Genomic DNA, 21,502 nt, shown 5'->3' with positions numbered 1-21,502 from the left:
CTCACTTCATTATTACTCATTATGACTCACGCACTCACAACCCCCCATTTCAGTACACAGTTTACTCACATTATGACACACACACACACACACATAAAGTACCGTTAATATTATATCTGTTACATATATTATTTATACTGTTATATCTGTTATACTGTATATATATATACCTGTATACAGTACAATATCGCTGTATATTTATATAACTATTCTATACAGTATCTATTATTATTGTTATCGCTGTATATTTATACAGTATAACTATTCTATTAAAGTAATATCTATATTTGGCCATACTGTAGGCCTGAGCATAAAAGTACCTGTACAGTACTTGTGGCCTACTGTAATGTATTGTTGTCTTTCCTTTTAACTGTAAGGAGACAACTGTTCTGGTTGACAGAATAAGTGAAGAGAATGATGAGAAGAGTGCCTTAAGGGTCAAAGACACTCTGCATAAAAATCACAATTTAACCGTATCAGAGACCAGCATTAAGAAGATGAGACACAGAATTGGATAGAAATATGGACTTGTGAGGTTAGTACTGGACAGTACAGAAGGTGAAAAGCATGGTTTAATAAACTGCACTGTACCTACACTGGCGACACACTTTATTCGAGCTCGGCTAGTCCCACGAATTCGGGTATACCCGGGTGTATTGAGGTTTGTGACTGTTTTCTGCCCGAGTGCATTGAGGTATTTTCCAAGCAGGGATTGAAGCATTTTATTCCCGCTGGCTGCAATACTGCACAGTATATATATATATACTGCATTACAATTCATGAATTTATGCCATCTGGTAGACACGCGAAGCATTGCAGCCTATTAAATCCTAATCATTATCATTTAACAGATCAGCCGCCCGACAGCCAGGCATGAACCCAGGCTGGGAAGGCAAACGCAACGGGGCTTGTCAGAGGTGAGGAGCGGCGCATTCCAGGTATCTGCCAGGTACATACTGGGTATTTGCTCGAATAAAGTGTGTCGGTGCAGTATAAAATTATTCCTTGTCATTACAGAGCGTACCCTATTATAAGGGACGTCAACAAGATCAAGAGAATGGTCCAGGCACAGGCATGGATCGACACTAGCGAAACTTTTCAGGATTGCATCTTTACTGACGAGTCTACTGTATCTCTGGAGAGATTTGCCACCTTTGCATTCCACAAAAAAGGACGCATGTCTATAAAGCCTCGTCCAAAACACCCAGTGAAGATGCATGTGTGGGGTGCCATCTCTAGGCGTGAACCAGGATGCATCGTCATCTTTGATGGTACAGTATAATAATGCACAAAGTCACATACTGTAGCCTTAAGCACTGTACTGTACTACTGTAGTGTGCATCATTTTGAGCACTTTTCTTTTCTTGTTACAGGAATCATGAATAAAGCTTTTTTTCCAAGAGCAAATAGTGCCTGAGATTGTGGAATACATCACACGTGAATTCCCAGATGGTCACTGTTTCTACCAGGACAACGATCCGAAGCACACCGCGTCAACTGCGCATATTCTTGCCTGCGGTATCAACTGGGTGAAGACGCCAGCGGAGTAAGTACGGTAACTGTGTCTCGTTTTTTCACATTGTTTACTGTGTATCTCTTTAACTAATTCTCCTTTTTCCCCCTCCAATGACAGATCGCCAGACTTCAAAGCTATCGAAATGGTCTGGCATCAGCTGAAGGACCATATCCGAAAAGTGGTGAAACCCTCAAAAAAGGATGAGTTGGCGCAAGGCATAATGAGTTTTTGGAACGATGTGCTCACCGTGGAACAATGTAATAAATATATCGACCATATTGCGACTGTGTTGCCCATTGTGATAGAGCGTAATTGGCAAGCATCAGGAAGGTAGTATAGTACTGTACTGTAGTATGGTAAGTACAGGCACACCAAGTGCAGCATGATACAGGAAAGTATGGCACAGATTGTTTTACAGTATACAGCATGCACTTTACTCCACTAATTTTTTATTTTTAGAGAGAGCTGCACTACCAATCTTGTTACAAAGTATTTTACAGTACAGTAGTTCCAGTATACAGTAGTTTGACATTAGTAACTGCATACAGTAGTCCAATATGACATCGTTTTATTGTACACAATGCAATTATATGCACTTAACTGCACTAATTTTTTCTTTCATTTTCAGAGACAGCTGGCTGCACTACAAAAGAACGGGTGGGGGGAGGGGGTATCATGTGTAAATTGTGTCAACTGTGTGTATAGTGTATCTACAGTCATGATTCACACAAAACCCCCTCTCGCTCAATGAACTACAGAATGGAATGTGGCCATGACGAACAAGATAAAGACTAAAAATTTGTATTACTGTTTTTATTATTATAAATGGGCATTATTCATGATTATTTGCAGTGGTCGACAAATCACCAAAAAATCTACTCGCCGAACAAAAAAATCTACTCGCCACTTAGTACCAAACGTGTGCTACTTGGGCCAATAGGAGCTCGCCACGATGTTAAATCCACTCGCCCGGGGCATGCAAATGTATATGTTTGTCGAACACTGATTATTTGTATCTTTAATTCTTCCATGATTATGCACGGCCCTCAAATTTCAACTGACAGAAGAACTACAGTACACTACTGTACATGTACAAAGAAGATAAACACTGAAAATGATTATTTGTATTTTTTATTCCTGATAAAATAAATATTTCATTACATTCATATTTTTTTCTTTGAACTTTAAATTCACTGTGAATGTGTGTGTGTGTGTGGGGGGGATTCTTCAAGAAGGCTTACATTTTTATTCATTTGTTACATTTTTATTCATTGGTTACATAATCAGATTAACACATTCAATTCGTGAAGGGTTTATCACAAGTGCGCATGCGTTACTGTAAACAAAGCCTCAAAGGTTTGGGGGGGGTTCATCATACTGGATTAGCATAAGGGATTAGCCAAGCATTTGAAAATGATTGTGAAGTTATACACACATGCGCATTAATCATCAACTAGGTCCCTTCCCAAAGAGGATTACACACAGGTGCAGAGATGTGACGCTCGGCTCGGGATGATTAAAATCACAAAGCCAAGCTTTTGAAAATGAATGGTTTTGGAGAGGTGTCGATAAGAAGTTGAAATCCTTGAGCCTTGTGTGTTTCTGCGGGGGGGAGGGGGGTAAAGCTGCATGAAGGATTAGCTGTACTGTAGTTCAAAAATATATTTTCAACAGGTCATCATCATGTTTTGATCCCCACCCCCCCAAATCAATAAAAATCACATAAAGCATGTGAATGACCAGTGTCACATTAAAAAGCTACAGTACCGATAGAATATCAGACTAACAAGATTTTTTATGCAGGCACACATGTCTGGAAACTAAACATAAACAGAAAAAAGATTTTTTTTTTCCAGACTTGAACTTACACATGATTGTGAAGTTATACACGCATGCGCATTAATCATCAACAAGGTCCCTTCCCAAAGAAGATTACATGCAGGTGCTGAAATGTGACACCAGGCTCTGTACGTTATACATGCAGGAATGTGATGACAGGTTCAGGATGATTGAAGCCAGAAAGCCATCTGGCTGGGAGAGGTGTACTGAACTGCAGATAAGAAGTTGAAATAGTACTTTAGCCGTGTGTGTGCGGGGGCGAGAGGGAGAGCGCTGTATGCACCGAAATGTGATACTGTAACACGCCTATGCGTTTCAACAATGTTCAAATGAGACATATAGTACTGTACGGTACACGCATAATATAAAAAGAGTATGAAAACAAGTAAAAGTACTGATTACAAAATACTGTAATACAGTACATACAGTACTGTATAGAAATGTGATAATTTTATATTCGAAGAAGACACAACGCTATATTTTTGTAATACTGTATACTGTAAATCCTCCATTTTACAAATACTGCGCGCGCGCACACACAGACATAATGCATTAGACATGCATTAGACTTATTCAACTTTTAAGACAACAGCACGCGAACGTCCACCTGTGTTTTTTAGACGGTTTTGCAGTATAGCAGACCGCTAAAAATCCGAGCGCTAACATACCGGAAAGCGCTACGGAAAAAAGAAAATATACCGCAAAATAATCCGGACGCATTAGGATAAAGGCGGCCGCAGCTGTATGTATATAGAGGCACAAAAAATGAAATGGGAAAAAATATTTGATGCAGGTTTTCTGCCCTGGTTTTGCAGCCGGAAGACATTGGTAAAGATGATGGGTAATTGAAGTGAACCCTTAATGGCCTAACAGATGTACATTACAAAATGCATTGTCTACATTAATAGAAGAGTCTTGTGATATCTCTTATGTACAATGAAAAGACAAGCTCTTGTGTTGGAAAAGTTATAGCATCCCACGACAAACATATACACTACTCTATGATCACCCCACCATTATTATGGTATAACTTACCTCATTAATTCCTCTTATTCATTAATGTAGCCAGGTGAGTTAGAAACAACCAAAATTAATTTTAAAAGTACCCTCACAAATCAGCCTCTGGTATTTATTATCTAAATGATTTTCTTTGTATCTTTTTAATGATACAACTCCCAGTATATACACTTGATAAAATGCAAAAACAGTTTCTTGTCTTTCTTTTTTTTTTTTTTTTTTTGCCAACAGAAAGGATGCACAAGAAATCTATTTACGCAGGATGCTCCTTATTACACAAATATGTTCTGTGCAAATATGATGAAGAAAAACGTAGAAATTGAATACAATGGATTTCCAAAATTACAACAAGATCTTTTCATGGAAAATAGTAAGTCACGTTTAGCTTTACAAAAAGATTAACATGGACAACGTGCAGATTTATTTTGTTTTAATTACCCAGTTTTTTCCTTACCCAATCATATTTTTCTGACATTTTCTTTAAGTTCACTTATCCGTCGACAGTAAACACTGAGATCTAAGATCATGTACAGTAATATGTTTCTGTTAGCTCTCAAGTATGTATTTTAGTATGACGAGTTCTGGCTTTTTGTGAAGGTACAGTAATCATTTACTAATCCAAATAATGCTTGAGCAAGCAAACAGCAGGCGTTACTTTATACAAGGCAACGCCTTAGAATAGTTGTACATATTCCCCCATGTGATTAAATATGCTAAAGTAAGATACTGATGAAAAAGGCAAGGATGAAATTACTAATGAAGCAGCACTTTATACTAACTAAAGAAAGCCAAGCGTAGAGAAAAAACACGTACTAAGGCTAAACAAGTGCACCAAATTCCAGAATTACGTTCATTTTCTTATTGACTGAGCGAGATTTACTAAATGTATTCCCATCATTCTATACAACACTTTATTCTGCATCCCTCTGTTGATAGAATAGAATGTTACCTGCTGCTCACCTATTACAGATCAAGGAAACACTAATAGCAATATGGTGCACAAGGGATATATAGCAATGTGTATTCAAAAAGGTTGATGAAGCAACCTAAAAAGACACCTAGCTGCACTCTATATAGACAAGGGGGGGAGGGAAATATGGCCGGAAGAACTCAATCCGTGGGTGCTAATGTCCCAGATGGCCACTCTTAATGAGTTACGAACATACTAAAATCTTTTATTAGGTAAATAACAACAAGATATGTAACGACAGTAACATCTATAAAAATTAAGGAGGAGGTCGCTGCGGGCTCTTTCTAGTAGATCCTTAAAGCAGTTGCCGCCCTAATTAGGTTGAGGATATCTCTTACCAGGGAATATCGTGATCAGTCCACGTGTGTAGCTTATGTGTAACCCAGATCTTTTAACCCCAATGGGTAATAGTTACATAATTCCGGCATGGGTTTTAGGACGTCACTTTGCTGACGCCTGATAGAGGGAACGATGGACCTGGGAAGTGCTACAGCACAGATCAGGTCGTAGGGCAATACTGCTGCGGCCAAGTTTATTCGAGCATTTGCCCGTTCTTGGCCGCAGCAGTAGCCTGGCACGCGCCCGAGTGTGACGGGCGCGCGCCGAAGCAGCGGAAGAGCGCCCTCCGATCGGGGCGCTCTCCCTACCGCTACCGGGTCCGCCGGGTCCCCCGGAACCCCCTGCCGCTGTCCCGCGATCGCGGGACACCAGGGCTCCCTCGGGGAGCCCTGGACGCGCGTGCAGGGGGCGCAGGCTCCCGAAGACGCGTGACCGCGCGTCTATGACGCGCGGCACGCCGAGGGGCAGCCACAAGCAAGCCGGGAAATATCCCGGCTTGCGGTACCGACCACACTGCAATAAAGTGTGTCGGTACTGTATACTGATGCAGCGGCCGTTATTCAAACACATCTTGGCGCCGATTTTGAGTTCTTTGCTGTTCCCCACGCAGCATGAACGTGGCCAATCGCCCCAGGCACCCGCGCTTATCGCGGATGTTTTGTTTGAATTTCATGGATTCTGTTTCTTCGTTTGCAATAAAATGGATGAATTGTAATGTGTACAGTACTGTGCTACTGTGCTACTGTGCTACTGTGTCACTGTGCTACTGTGCTACTGTGCTACTGTGCAACTGTGTCACTGTGCTACTGTGTCACTGTGCTACTGTGCTACTGTGCTACTGTGTCACTGTGCTACTGTGCTACTGTGTCACTGTGCCACTGCGCTACTGTGTCACTGTGTCACTCTGTTACTGTGCTACTGTGTCAATTTCATGTTTTTAAAAGCCAGAACACTAAAATTCATTTTCCTGCACTCGCATCTTAGTGCGGGAAGGCTGGAATTCATCCCGCGGTTTCAAATCGGGATTCCGATGTACATGACGCGTGAAGTGTTCGAATAACGGCCGCTCCATCAGTACAAGATATAACAAATGCAGGAACAGGGTTATAAGCAACAGCTTTCAACATAGGGGTAACAAAACAATCATGCACTTTATATGGCAACTGATTAATTATAGCCTGCTTTGAGGATCTACTAGAAAGTCCGCAGCGACCTCCCCCTTCATTTTAATAGATTTTACTGTAGTAACATATCTTGTTATTTACCTAATACTGTAAATGATTTTAATATGTTTGTAACTCATTAAGAGTGGCCATCTGGGACATTAGCACCCACGGACTGAATTCTCCCTCTGTTGACAGCAATTTCTTAATTGCATAGGAGTTGCTAGAATAGGAAGCATTGTGCTAATTTAGAGAACGTCCTTCAATGTAACAATTAAAAGCATTTTATAAATAACACAGTGCCAGATTTTTCAATTTATAGTGAAAAAGTGAATATAAAGGCGCGAACAACTTAAATGTGAAATTAAAAGTAGTGAATGTGTAGAACTAATATAAATTACACAAAATAAAAATGTGACAATCAAAAATTAAAGTGTTAATCTAATAACACAGCTCAAACCCTCTGGTGGGACCTGTTTCACGGGTTTCAAGATGTAAGGTAATTCCCAAACAATCCAGGGGGAGCATGAAAGAGAAGAAAAGACAAGAGAACACACAATATAAGTGTAGATGTAAGGAAAATTGAGATAAGGCACGTAGTAATTTCTTGGCTCGTATGTCCAGCCTACTCACAAGATGTAGATGGATTAAAGGCAGTTTGCAAGAAGGGCTGCTACCCATATGGAATGAATGTAGTCAGGATCCCCCCTCAAGGGCACAGTCAGCAAGGGGAGGTGGTGAGCAGTGTCACGGTAACTTGTGATAGGATATAATATACACCAAATAACTGGGTTGAATTGAAAACAACTTAGATATAATAAAGAGAGTTTATTCCTTAGATAGGTGAGCACGCAAGATAGTACAAATAACAGACAAGAAATAACACTTACTTAGGGATTGGGGTGATGAAGTAATCAAGAAACAGGATTAGCAATTCATACAGCAATCAGGCATCAAGTAGTTGGTAAAATTGAAGACTCTGAGCATAGGACTGACACTGTTTTATATGTAATTCCAGTCCTATACTTTGTCATTGAGTGCAGGTCATTGGAGAACAATGACCTGCACCCAATCTCTAACGTGGGAACATTGATAGATCATGCCCCTCAGCTAGTTGGCACATGCGTACTTCTGGCCCTGGGGGTCTCATTTCTTTAGCCCCACACAAAGTCAGGGCGCTTACATGTCTACCAGACCTGGATCTGGTCAGGAAACTCTTTGTCAGTAAGTGTGAATTATAACACTTACAGACCACTCAAGCCCTGCGTTTCTCCGCCCTAATGTATACAGCCAGAGTGGCTGAGCCTTTGATCAGGGGGTCTGTTTTAGACAATGGGTCGCCCCCCTGTGCATTTACATTTAACAGAGTCAGAAACCTTCGCGGGCTTTTATCCCCGCTTTGAAATACAATATATTTTCCAATATCAATGTATATTAAAATAATCCGTTCAGCTGGGCCGAGCGGGCTGAAACTTGCCAGACCCTTATGCCGGTGGTGACTCTCCATGGTGGCCAAGTTTCAGCTCGCTGCGACCCACCGGGTCGGAGATACAAAAATACAGTTTAAAAACCATTTTTTAACATTAGGCTTTTTTCCGCCATGCAAGTCAATGGCATAAACCCAAACTTTGCAATTACCCTGACTCCGTCCTGCTGCCCTGAGAGGGTCGGTATTTGCAATGCAATCCTGCCAAAACTAGGACTGCATGGTGGCCGAATCTCAGCCCTCTAGGTTGGACAGAACCGGAGTTATGGGCTCTGAGTTTCTTCTCATTCGGACTTAGTCGTTTTTATGCACTGCTCTTCCCTCCGCCATTGGAGTCAATGGCGCCACCCTCGTGGTGAGTGCGACCCTTTACGGGGTCCTTAATCCTCGGACACGGTGGTGGTCGAGTGTGGGGGTTCCTAGGGTCTAGGGGTAAAAAGAATTTTATTTCTGGGTGCCCTAGAACCTAAGTTTCCCACGCCAATTGTGTTTGAACTTGAACTAGTGTGATAAAAGCTCTTTTTCAGATATTGTATCCGCTTCTGCGGTTTGCGGTTTGGATGGCTGCCAAACCGTTCCTGGAGGTCGGCGTTAAGGAATCCCCATTGAAATGAATGGCTCCATTGACTTACAATGGGGAACCGCCGCTCCTCCTCTCGGGCGCCATCTGCTGGTCTCTATGGAAACGGGCCCAAATCGCGTGCCTTATCTCAATTTTCCTTACATCTACACTTATATTGTGTGTTCTCTTGTCTTTTCTTCTCTTACATGCTCCCCCTGGATTGTTTGAGATTTTTCAATTTACTCATGTTTTATATGCGATACCTGGAAACCCTTGAAAAACAATTAAAAGGATAAAGAATGAGCTGACTTGTTTAAATATCATTCAAACACGAGTCCCGTTGTAACCACATGCAATTCTGTTGTATAAAGACAGTGGGGCATATTTTGTAACCTCTGTTAGCGCTAATCCATGTGAGCTGCACAGGAAGCCTCATTGATTTACATGGGGCTATTTTGTGCAGATCTCATGGATCAGCGCTAACAGTGGTTACAGAATGTGCCCCAATAAGTGATACGATTGCCAGAATACGTTTTTTTGCATAATGCTTTCATAAAGCTAAATATTTAAAGTCCTTTATTACTAAAAATATTAAATACGTACTGTACTGAAATGAAACCAACGCTTTTATTTTTTTCAGTTATGCTATGTGGTTTATCTGGGTTTTTGGATTTTTACAAATTACGATGGATGAATGAAATTATCAGCTGGCAAGATTCTACCAGTGGCTGTTTTGATATAGGTAAGGGAAATTTGAATTGAAAATATGGCGGACATGTTATGCTTATTGATGATGATTTATGTGTTCGCTACACAAACGGTACTTTTCCTTCCGGGCTGCTCTTTCTTCACTTTCTCTTATTGATGAGAGACAAACAGATAATGTATTTCTATGTGGTGACATTGGGCCATATTTAGTAAGCAGTCTTCTTCCATAAGGCCCCTTCCGGCCCTAGAAAGTCAACAGGCTGTAAGGTGTCTTTACTTGTCTTTAAGAATGAACTTGCACGTTGACCGAGTAGGCAATGGCATAAACTATGCTGCCTGAATGCAAATAACCTATAAATGTATTTTGTGCACTATGATCAAAATTACTCTGAAGTTGTCACTATTGTCCTCCTACCAGTGGCAGACTTACCTTTCTGCCACTCGTGGGCTTGGGCGCAGCCCTCCACACTAGCGTATTGACGTCATGATGTCACGGTGTCATATGATGCTGTGTTGCCATGGCAATGCATCATCCTGTAACATTGCAGCATCATTTGACGTTGGGTACACCATGACAAAAAGACACTTCAAGAGGGGGCCAGCACCGGAAAAGGTAAGGCTCTCGCACACACCTTTTCTCCCCAAATTATTGCCTCACCCCAAATCATTGCCGCTCTGGCTATAGCCTACTCAGCCTAATGGGAAATCTGCCACCACCTGCAACCCCAAAGTAAAACCAACTACAGCAGAACCCCCTTATAACGCTGTGCTTGGGGTCCAAAGAATCACATCGCGTTATAAGCGGACCGCGTTAGAAATAATGTACAATTGTATGCATTGAACAATAAAGTATTTAAGATACCAATAATCGTGTTGTAAAGTATTCATCAATACAAAAATTGGGAGCCACGCTTGCCTCGCGTTATATGCGGATTCGCGTTGTAACGGATCGTGTTGTAGTGGGGTTAAGCTGTACTATATTACGGGTGTGGTGATTAATATTAGAAATGCCACCAAATCAACAAACCTATCTCCTGGTAATGTTTGTGCAGCGATACTATGGTATTGATTACTAGTTTCCATTTGTTCAGCTGAAAATTTTACAACTTCATCAGTAATTGAAAAAGAAAAGCAATCTCCAAAGAGAGTAAAGAGAAGAGAGAAAAAAGTGTCGGGTAAGTAAAATAGACCCATATCAACATTCATCCTAGATTCTATATTGTGGGTTTACAGTATATACAGTATTTGTCTACACTGTGTAAAAACAAAGTTCACATGGCTAAAATTACATCTTTTTTGTCTAACTGATGAAATTGAATAAGCCAGATAAATATAGTTAAAGAGGGGAGAGACGTATTGATTCGCTCCAAATCATCAGCTATAGTGATACTAATGGTCGGACTCCTAGCAATAACTTTGAATCTGTGGAAGGGAAGAAAGATCTATGTCTGCATATTAAGATCCTGCAGGAAAATATCAATATCTATATAATAGAGGATGAGTGGGGAGCCTTCTTCTCCATAATGTTTTGCTGACTGTACAATGGGCAGGTTCATTTGGTAGCCTGAGAAACGACATATTTCCCTTCCCCCTACAGTAGTTAGTCAAACTTCTATAAACTACTTGCAAATCATTTGTCATTCATTGCAACATATATATGTCTACTATCACCTGGAAATAATGAAGTGATTACATCAATTAGTGTAGGTATTTTTTTTTAATGTATTGTCATACATTTATTCGTGCAATTAGATTCTTTTACATTAGAAAAGAGGTGTCTAAGAGGGGATATGATAACTATATACAAATATATTCAGGGACAGTACAAGGAGCTTTCAAAAGAACTATTCATCCCACGGGCAGTACAAAGGACACAGGTTCATCCCTTTAGGTTGGAGGAAAGGAGATTTCACCAGCAACAAAGGAAAGGGTTCTTTACAGTAAGGGCAGTTACAATGTGGGATTCATTACCCATGGAGACTGTGATGACAAATAGAATAGATTTGTTCAAAAAAGGTTGGACATCTTTTTAGAAAGGAAAGGTATACAGGGATATACCAAATAAGTAGACAGTCAATGATAGAGGATGTTCTGGCACACAAGCAATCGTTTAGATAAATATCACCTGCCGGTGCCCACGGGCTAAAGGGGATCATCCTGCAAAGTCCCCAAAGAATCACATGAAGAAGCAAAAAGTCCAGGCACTCGGTCTTCCAAAAAAGGTAATTTAATACAGCAAGAAATCCAAAATTGGAGTTCTTGCTGTATTAAATTACCTTTTTTGGAAGACCGAGAGCCAGGACCTTTTGCTTCTCCATGTTATACCAAATAAGTAAACATGGGAAGGATGTTGATCCAAGGAGTAATCCGATTGCCAATTGTTGGAGTCGGGAAGGAATTTATTTTCCCCTAATGAGATACCATTGGATGATATAACACTGGGGTTTTTTGTTTGCCTTCCTCTGGATCAATAAGTAAGTATAGATATAGGATAAAGTATCTGTTGTCTAAATTTTGCGTAGTTTGAACTTAATGGACGTACGTCTTTTTTCAACCTCATCTACTATGTAACTATGTAATAATGGAGGTAACAGAAAGGTATACCAAGTGTAACTATATTATTCAGAAAATCATAGTGAATTTTTTTCCCTGCAAAATGTTATGATGTTTAGAGACTTATTTTGTATGAGGGAAATCCTAGTAAGAAAACCAGAGGGTTAGAGACATTTGTACCTTATTTATTCACTAAATACGTTCATTAGTACACTGTTGCAGGAAAAATGCAATGACCCGTGGGTTTGTCTAAATATAGGCTTTTTATTGAGCCTCAAAAACGGTGGAATAAAACAGAGCTTATCATCAGCATATAAATGGTTAACAAAACCATAAAACCTTGATAAGGGCTTTGCCCTTTTCCCAGCAAGGGCAGCTCAAGTCCAGGATACACAAGAGAAACAGTTCCAATATACGGTAAACAGACCCTGTTTCAGGCTTTACTGCCTCTAGAGCTGAACTGAGGTTCTGTGGGCACCCCAGGGGGGGAGAGGGGGAGAGCTGAGAGAACTCTCCCAGCTCTCCCAGGCCCGGAGGTGTGGCGGCTCCCCACGCAACATGGAATTTCACAATCTAATTCTAGGGTTCCATAACGAAAAAAAGGTTGAAAACCACTACTCTAGAGCTGTAGCGTGTTACTCCCTGGTTCAGACAGGGCTCCGAGCTACACACTTATAAGACACGAACGAGCCCGGTGAGCAGGCTAATCAAGTCAGTCAAATCTCAGACTGAGATCTAACCTGCTCAGTGCTGTGCTCAGCCTTTAAACATAGGTCTCCCATGCATAACAATCAGACAGGGAAACACTTCTGTAACATATACAGTACCTTTAAATATTTTCACACTCCCAAATATTTTTGTGTTTAGTTAAGTGATTTCCAAAAATGTTAACATTTTGCAATTTTTTATGGCGATAAAAAACATTTTTTTTCAGGCTAGCAATTTTTGCTGAACATTTTGATGACTGTTTATGAGAAACATAAAAACCCACATCCAGCCGTTTTTATTGAAATTATTTTGTCGATTCAATACTTTTTCTATGTGGTGATCCAGATATACAGCAGCATTACGATTCAGCTCATTTTTAATTGAGAAATAAACATTGTACATTATCTTCAGCACAGTTACAGATATCACGTGCCAATAGGACTACTACAACTGTGCAGAATGGACATGTATTTTACATTTTAAAGGTCATATTCCCCACTCAGAGGCAGCTTCAGCAGTTTTTTTTGCCAAACAAAGCAAACAAATGCTGAAGCTCCTTTGGGTATTCTGTATAGGGTGAAGAGATACCTGAAACAGGCCTGAAGGAAACTTCTCCACATCAGCATGCTATATTGCCTTTGCAATATTAAATACGTTTAAGTCCTGGACTCATAGGGAAAGGAAAGACTAACACGATTATATTACCCTTTTGTAGGGAAAGGGGCCAATGAGTTAATAACCTAACTATCTAACTGCTTACCAATTTTTTACTATATTGATATAACAGTTTTGTTTGCAAAAGTTACCCCCTTCCTCTCCTTAACCTCCTTGGGGCCTAAACTTCCTCCCTGGGAGGACACCTACTCCAAATACACCCCCCCCCCCCACACCACACACACCTACACACACCTACACACACCTACCTCCTTAACAAACCTTACCCTGCCGCAATAGTCATGACAAATAGCATTATTAGCCAATGGTGGCTAATAGGACTTTTTGACACTAGATACATAATACATACGTAATATAAAACATTACAAATACATACATTAAAATGAAATACACTTAAAATATGCACCATTTATATATAATCATCATCAGAAGCAGCCCTTGTTTATCCACTGCTGGATGAAGGCCTCCTCATGGATCTAGTCTTCGACCTCCTCTAGCTCCATTCCATTTACTTCAATCTTTGCAGAGTTGACAGATTAGTTGAACATCACTTTGGTCTTGCTGAGATTCATATGGTGGCCTACTTTGTTACTTGTTTCATCAAATTCTTTGATTTGTTGCTGGAGGTCTTCTGGACATGTATCAAAAAGAACGATGTCATCTGCAAATCATTGGTGACTCAATTATCCACTGTTGATTTTGATTCCTCTTTCTTCCCAATCTAATGTCTTGAAATATTCCTCAAGTGTTGCTGTGAAAAGCTTTGGGGAGGGTGTCTCCCTGCCACATTCCCTTGCTGGTCCTTATCTCGTTTGTATCTACATGTACTGTAATATAATCGTTGATGTGGCAGTCTCATAAATATTCTTTATAATATCAATGTACACTTCTTCAAAATGTTGTCTTCTTAATGCATTTACAGCCGGAGGTGTAGATAGAAACAAATGATTTCTTATAATCTACGAATCCTAAACTTTGTGGTAGATCATATTCATTACTTTGTGAAATTAATTCTTGTACAACTTGGCTGTGGTCCATTGTATTCTATCCACTGCTAAATCCCACTTTTTTTCTAGGTAGAGCAAAGTCCAGATTCTGTTGCTGCCAATTAGTGAGTATCTTTGTAAAACTAGTGTAAGGTATTGGAAGTAGACTGTTCGGTCTGTATTGTAAGGGTTCCAGTCCAGGCTTTGGCTGGGACCCGCCCTTACCTGGCTGCTGTGGACATTTTGATTACTGGCAGCCTGCTCTATTGGCTGCACCTGTTCCAGGGCTTAAATAGCAGCCAGTGACTTCCAGCCCCTGCCTGAGCATTGTATATGTTTCTATTTGTACCTTGCCACCTTGGGCTCCAGTTCCTGTGCCTTCTAGTTCTTGAGCTTTCTGTGTGGCTTTCCAGTCCCTGTGGCTTGCCTATCCCCGTGGCTTCCCTATTCCAGAGCCCAGCCTGTTGCTGTGGCCTGCCTATCCCAGTGGCTTCCATGTTCCAGAGCCCAGCCTGTTGCTGTGGCCTGCCTATCCCTGTGGCTTCCGTGTTCCAGAGCCCAGCCTGTTGCTGTGGCCTGCCTATCCCTGTGGCTTCCTGTTGCTGACGTGAGGATAAAGATTAAAAGAAGTAAATGCAGCAGGCACCGCGCGCCAAGCACGCTCAGCGCTAGCGTGGACTCAGCCTTAGTCTTCTTCAACACGTCACAGTTACATTTCCTAACATCTTCAGTTATATGTTTGCACAGCTCTGCATATTGAATTATTGTTCTTACTCCTCGGTATTTCATTTCTTGTTGTCTCCTCAGCAATTGCTTTGTCTCATCAAATATTTTCTTATAATGGTTTTTGTTAGCAATTCCTCCAATGCTTTCTGCGCTTTCAACTACACTCATCATACGTTCTTTATAATTGTTTCTGATGTGTCCCCATGCATTTCGACTAAGCTAAAGTGATCAGTTCTATTTGAAATTCTCTGCTGTTGTTATTGATGTTGAATGCTACTATCTTCTTTTTAAACAGTTTTCTTCTTTCCATCTTCACAGTCAGATGTAATTTGCAGTGAACCAATTGATGATCACTCCTTGTGTCAGTCTTCAATCATGTGTTTCATTATAGTTAGGATATAGTTTATTTCATTCTTGATTCCATTTGGTCCATTCCATGTAACTTTTCTATTTGGATTCTTCTTGAAGAATGAATTCATTATGTACAGCAGATGTTTTTACATTCTGCAACTTCTACCAAATCTGTCTCCCCGTTCATTCCTGCTAACGTAACGATATTTACAAACTGATGCTTCGTCTTTCTGCTTGGCAACAATCTTTGCATTGAAATCTCCCATAACAATCTTGAGGTGACAATTTCCTTTGTTGTTAAGTGGATTTCACGGTAAGCCTTTCACTTCATTTTCTGTGTGAGTTGATGTTGGGGCACACTTGGAATTTCTGAATCTGAGATCTCTTTGCCACCCAAATGATGATTCTGGCTGATTTTTCAGTTGAGGTTTCATACCCATCTATGTTTTTTTTTATATATCTTTTTTTAACGATTATGTTTACTCCACTGATTCTTTCATTTTCTGCACTTCTATAATAAATTAGGTGTCCACTTTTGAGCTCAATGAGGACATAATCTTTTCTCTGCACTAGAGCCAAGAATATCACATTTAATCTTGTCAAGTTTGTCTTCCTGTTCTTGCAGTGCCGCTTCACTGGAGAGAGTCCCGCAGTTGTAGATTTTATTTATAAAAATATTTTACCAGGAAGTAATACATTGAGTTACCTCTCGTTTTTAAGTATGTCCTGAGCACAAAGTTTTGATAATAATCCATGGTTACATTAAGTGAACAGAGGTTATACAGTCAATTCACAGACATTTCATGGACAGATAGAGTTGGAAAATTGGGTACAGGGAATAAAAGGCTGGTGAGTTTCAGATTGAAATGGAGAAGCTTTAACATCACCAAACATCAGCGAATGGCAGCAAACGGCTCACACACTTTAGCTTCCCTTTGGCTGTGCCAAAGGCTGTCCACCTTTGGGGCGATGTACACTGCAGATAGCCAGATTTAGGTTTGAATGACAGTTTTTGTTTAACTTCCAGGGATTCTTAGCACCCTCTGCCTTCATGCCTTCTTCCTGAATGCTGTTAAACCCAGGAACAATCCAGCATCTAAAGAATGAGGGCCATTAATTTTTACTGGAATCCATATTTGGGGGCTATTATTATTATTGTGTTTGTAAAGCATCAACATATTCAGCAGCACGGTACAATGGGGGTACAAAAATTTGCTAATGATATAAACAGACTTGCATACAAATAAGGACAAACACGCACAAATGGATACAAAAGGTAACGAGAGCCCTGTTTCAGACAGTTTACTATCTTGAGAGAATGAAGGACAATCTTTTATTAAAAAGGTAAAATGGCTGCTCATTGTGGGACAGAGAATGCCTCAGGTTGGAGTATGACCCAGCTTGAGAGCTGATACCATTTAAGTTTGGGGGGGGAGTGATGTTATGGGGTGTTTTATATAGCGGGGAGTATGCCAGACAGGCTTCCTTGAAAAGTTACGTTTCAGGAAGTTTTTAAATTCCTGGAAGCAAGTCTGATGGTGCGTGGTAGGGAAGTCCAGAGAGTTGGGGCAGCACAGGGAAAGTCTTGTAGGTGGTGTTTGTGAAGAGGAAATAAGGTAGGACAAATGGCGGATGTCGTGGTCAGAATGTAAGGGTGGGGGCAGTGTTGAGTCAGAGCTAGGGTTTTACATTTTATTCTAGTAGATATAGGAAGCCAGTGCAGGGATTTGCAGATTGGGGCAGCAGAAGTTGAGTGGTGAGTGAGGTAGATGAGTTTGTCAGAAGCATTTTGGATGGATTGGAGTTGGAATAGGTGGACAAGGGGAATTTTAATTTGGAGAAGGTTGCAGCAGTGAAGCCAGGACAAGATGAGCATGAAAATTAGGATTTTAGTTTCATCATGAGTAAGATATAGGCATATCCTGGTGATATTTCAGAGGGCAGGACTCCGTGAGGGACTGAATGTGAGGAATGAAGGCGAGATCAGAGTCAAATAGACAGTGGGCTTGAGGTATTGATAAGATTGTGGTGTCATTGACAGTGAGGGAGAATTTGGGTGTAGAGGGGGGCAGTGGAAGGGGAAAGAGTATTAGTTCTGTTCTGGACATGTTACGCTTTAGGTAATATTGGGACAGTCAGGAGGAGATTACAGAGAGACAGTTGGTGACACAGGGTATCATCAGCATAGAGATGACACTCAAAGTCTAAATATTGTATTACAGTAGTTCACCAAGAAAATAGATTTAAAGTGAGAAGAGCAGAGGGGGAAAGACAGAGCCTCATGAGACCTCAGCAGAGAGAGGGAGAGAAGAGGAGACCCCAGAGAAGGAAACACTGAAAGTACAAACTCTTCAGAACTTTTAATGACGTTTTGGATCTGTTTCGGAGGTTTGTGGGTTTGCTACACTACTACCAAGATTTATTCCTGAAATGATTTCTATAGAATTAGACAACATTTATAAAAAAATATATGGGGAAGTGCAGTGAAAATGTTTGCTGAAGGAGCCCCTCCCTGCCTCTTCAGTATTCACAATCTAGGCCTCAGTGTGGCATATGTAAATACAATTCATACATTTGGCCTTATGCTTGTGCAATACTCTGATACTAATGTCATATTGCTTTCTTTATCTACAGAACGCTGTCTGTGTCACAAGACATCTGTTGCAGTGGGGGCTCTTGGAGGTTTTCTCTATTCTTTTCAACTGGGAATTTCTTATATTAACAATCATTGGTGAATAAAGTCATTTACTCAAATGTACCAATGTATCAATGTCAGTCTTGTAATTGCTTTATATTTTGCACAAAAATAACCAAGTTGCTCTGTACTTCAATCATTTCTTACATTCAAATGTGGTTGTCATTTTGTCTTAATATTATTAACATAATATCTACAGGAGCTGAAAATGAATCCTGGAGGACTCCTACTCTAATTGTAAAGTTTTAGATCTACAATCTACTGAAGTTTTAGATCTTTGACCCGGATCCATAAAAGGGTGCTAAGATTTAGCACACCTTTACACCCGTGCTAAAGCTTTGCACAATTTTGTGGATCTGGACCAGAAAAAGCTAACAAACACAAGCAGGATCTACACAGAAACCATGAGAAAGATGGGCTAAAATGCAGCATCAATGTGAAATTCAACACACATCTGAAGTAGACATATACTCCAAACTATGGGCTCTGTGTATCAAGGCAATTTTGTCACGAGCCTGGGACATTTTCACCCCATATCAATGTATTTAAGTACTTCATTCAGTTTTGCCCTGTCGGTACCAGCTTGCAGCTAAGAGAGTGTCAGTAGGAGAAGTCAGGGACGGTGGTGCACACAATGTAAGGAGATGTATCAAACGCTACATTTCTGTGCGTCGTTCTTTTTTTTCTTTTACATGTGCAAAAATATCTGCCAGGTCTAAAGTGGCATAAGTTTAACATTATTACGTATGGAGCATCAAACAGTGCATCAAAACACACTTTCCTCTGCACTGATACATTGGCTGGGATTCAATAAGCCGCAATGTGGGGTATCAGAGCCCGGTCCTGTGTTAACTGCAAATCAGGTAATAAATCCTCCCTTCGGCTGCAACTGTTTCTCTTCAGGAGACTAGATCTTCTAGAATTGAGTTGATATTGTAATACATTTGAAATCGCGATGCCTCGCTCATGATCTGAAGATACAGCTTCAGACACGGCATAAACCCCGATATCTTCCTTTAGTTCTCATATATTTTCTTGATCAGATTTGACAGATGCAACCAATGTCCTGTGAGAGTGCTGATCAGGACGCTATCGCATAGAAACTTTATTTTAATGGTAGTTTCTTTGTGATAGTTCCCCAATTGGCAGTCGGCATTATGGCTATTTAATGAATAACCTCCTATGTGACCAGTGATGGTGATCACAGTGGATGTTTCTGTAGCTCTACACAACCTATATTTACATGAACTATATATGTGGCTAGGGATCTGAGTAATGTGTGCATGTGGGTTTAACCATTTATTACTAATAATTTGCATATTTACATGCTAGTTATAATTAGTATGTGCAAACCCTAAAGGACTCGGTTTCATTGCTATTTCATGTGTTTAGTCAATTAGGTTGTAACTTGTATCAAAATGTGTAAATTCATGGCAAAATAAAGCTATTTAAACGCCTGAATTATAAACTCAATAGTATCCCTAATTATTTCTGTTATATTAAGTGGTATGTTCTGCAGCTGAATTCTTCTCTGGGTTTACAAAAGCTTTTTAGAATGATATTTTATTTGTACTAAATCCCTGGTGTGACAATTGTTAAGTCACAACAAACCAGAAATAACGATCGTGAGTAATATCAGGTTGTATTGAATGCTTTACTTTTTCAATTAACTGCATTTCTTTTTCTAAACATACTGAAGTGAAAATCATTAGACCTCTGATTTAAATTGTGCCTGTGTGATTGAAACAAAATGTAAAAGATTGGTGGGACAGCGGACGCGCAAAAATATCAACAACTCACCAGGATGTTAGAAAAATAAAAGATTATTTAATGAATTACATGCTAAAAAAAACACTGAACAAAATAGAACACAACATAGAATCTGAGTGTAGCAGGCTTCCCCCTGGCCCCCCTTACCTCCGCAGGAGAACGAGGACTCCCATGGTTTGTCGGGGAGCTGCAGGGGCGCCACATGTTTTTCATGTCTGCGCATGCACGGAGTGTCGCGCATGCGCAGAAGGTGTCCGGCGGCCATGTTGGGGTTGGCGCGAGGTTCATGCATGCGCAGTAAGTATCTGGAGCTGCGGCGGCCATTACCCTTAGCAGAGGGATTCCCTAAGGTTGCGCCTGTGCAGAGAAGAGCAGCGGCGACATTGCAAGATCGAGCATGCACAGTACAGATCACACACGCTGCACCAATGATAGAAGGCTCTATGGGGAACTACAAATCCCCGCAGCCCCAGGGGCTGGAGCTTAGGTGACACCAGGGAGCCAATGGCAGGGCCAGATTCTCCTGCTGGGGAAAGATACATTTGGCGCGCAGAAGAAGGAAGAGTTGGTAAGAACTGGAACACAGTCAGGGGAAGGTATGTAGGTGCAGGGCCCGTGCACTAGGCCAGAAACCCCTAGGCCCCAGGTAGGCCCCTACTCATCCTAGTGTGTGGCTGCTTTAGGGAAGGCACCTGCAGTTAGGGACTTTGCCCTTTAGCAGTTAGTTTGTTCAGGGACGCAGCTGCAGTGCTGCGTGGCTCTGACAAGTGAGGTCTATGACTAGATCCACCTCACCACAGATAAGAGACTGTCTGTGTGGTGAGATCACCAGATGGATACCCTTATATTTGGAGGAGGACGCCATCGCTGCGACTTCAGCGCTGGACGCAGATGGGTCCTCTTCCGTTCTGTATTGTTATGCTGTACCCGGGTGCAGGAGCAGGTACAGTCACCAAGTGCACCACCATTACCGGTACCACACAGGCAATGATCACGCCTAAGGGGTGGGTTGCGGAACTCTTGGGACTCTTGAGACACCTGGGTATAGGGTGTGGGTGTATGGCCCTAGGAGGTCAGAGTTATAGAGGGACACTGTCATATGGTTTATGTATATTGTTGTAGTGTGTTACCTGCCCCTATTGTAAACTGTTTATATATATATATATATATATATATATATATATATATATATATATATATATATATATATACCTTTTGTGTATGTGGTTATTATATGTGGGTCCTGTGTTAGGGGTCATTCTACCTTTAGAATCTTACACAAGTGGAGGCGCTGTACATTTTGAATATCGTTCCAAAGGATACACCCCAGGCTCTCACTGGCGGAGGTTCAGGTCTCCTGTGAACCTGACAGGTGAAAGCACCGCACCTGGTAATACATATCAATTCCCCTCACATACACTCTATCTGCGATTGGGGG

General features: G+C 40.9%; 1 protein-coding gene across 1 annotated transcript in view; it reads left to right on the top strand.

Moving 5' to 3' along the window:
* Window positions 1-19,699, top strand: part of C11H16orf89 (chromosome 11 C16orf89 homolog) — a 131,153-nt gene extending 111,454 nt beyond the window's left edge. Inside the window, exons 5-8 of the mRNA XM_075565278.1 lie at window positions 4,604-4,742; window positions 9,533-9,634; window positions 10,692-10,775; window positions 18,234-19,699. Of these exons, the coding sequence (XP_075421393.1) occupies window positions 4,604-4,742; window positions 9,533-9,634; window positions 10,692-10,775; window positions 18,234-18,334 (426 nt within the window). The 3' untranslated portion in view covers window positions 18,335-19,699. The remainder of the gene's footprint in view (window positions 1-4,603; window positions 4,743-9,532; window positions 9,635-10,691; window positions 10,776-18,233) is intronic.
* The last annotated feature ends 1,803 nt before the right edge of the window (window positions 19,700-21,502 follow it).

Source organism: Ascaphus truei, chromosome 11, assembly GCF_040206685.1.
Source record: "Ascaphus truei isolate aAscTru1 chromosome 11, aAscTru1.hap1, whole genome shotgun sequence".
NCBI lineage: Eukaryota > Metazoa > Chordata > Amphibia > Anura > Ascaphidae > Ascaphus > Ascaphus truei.
Note: the sequence above shows the minus strand (reverse complement) of the source record. Positions and strands in the feature narration are given on the sequence as shown.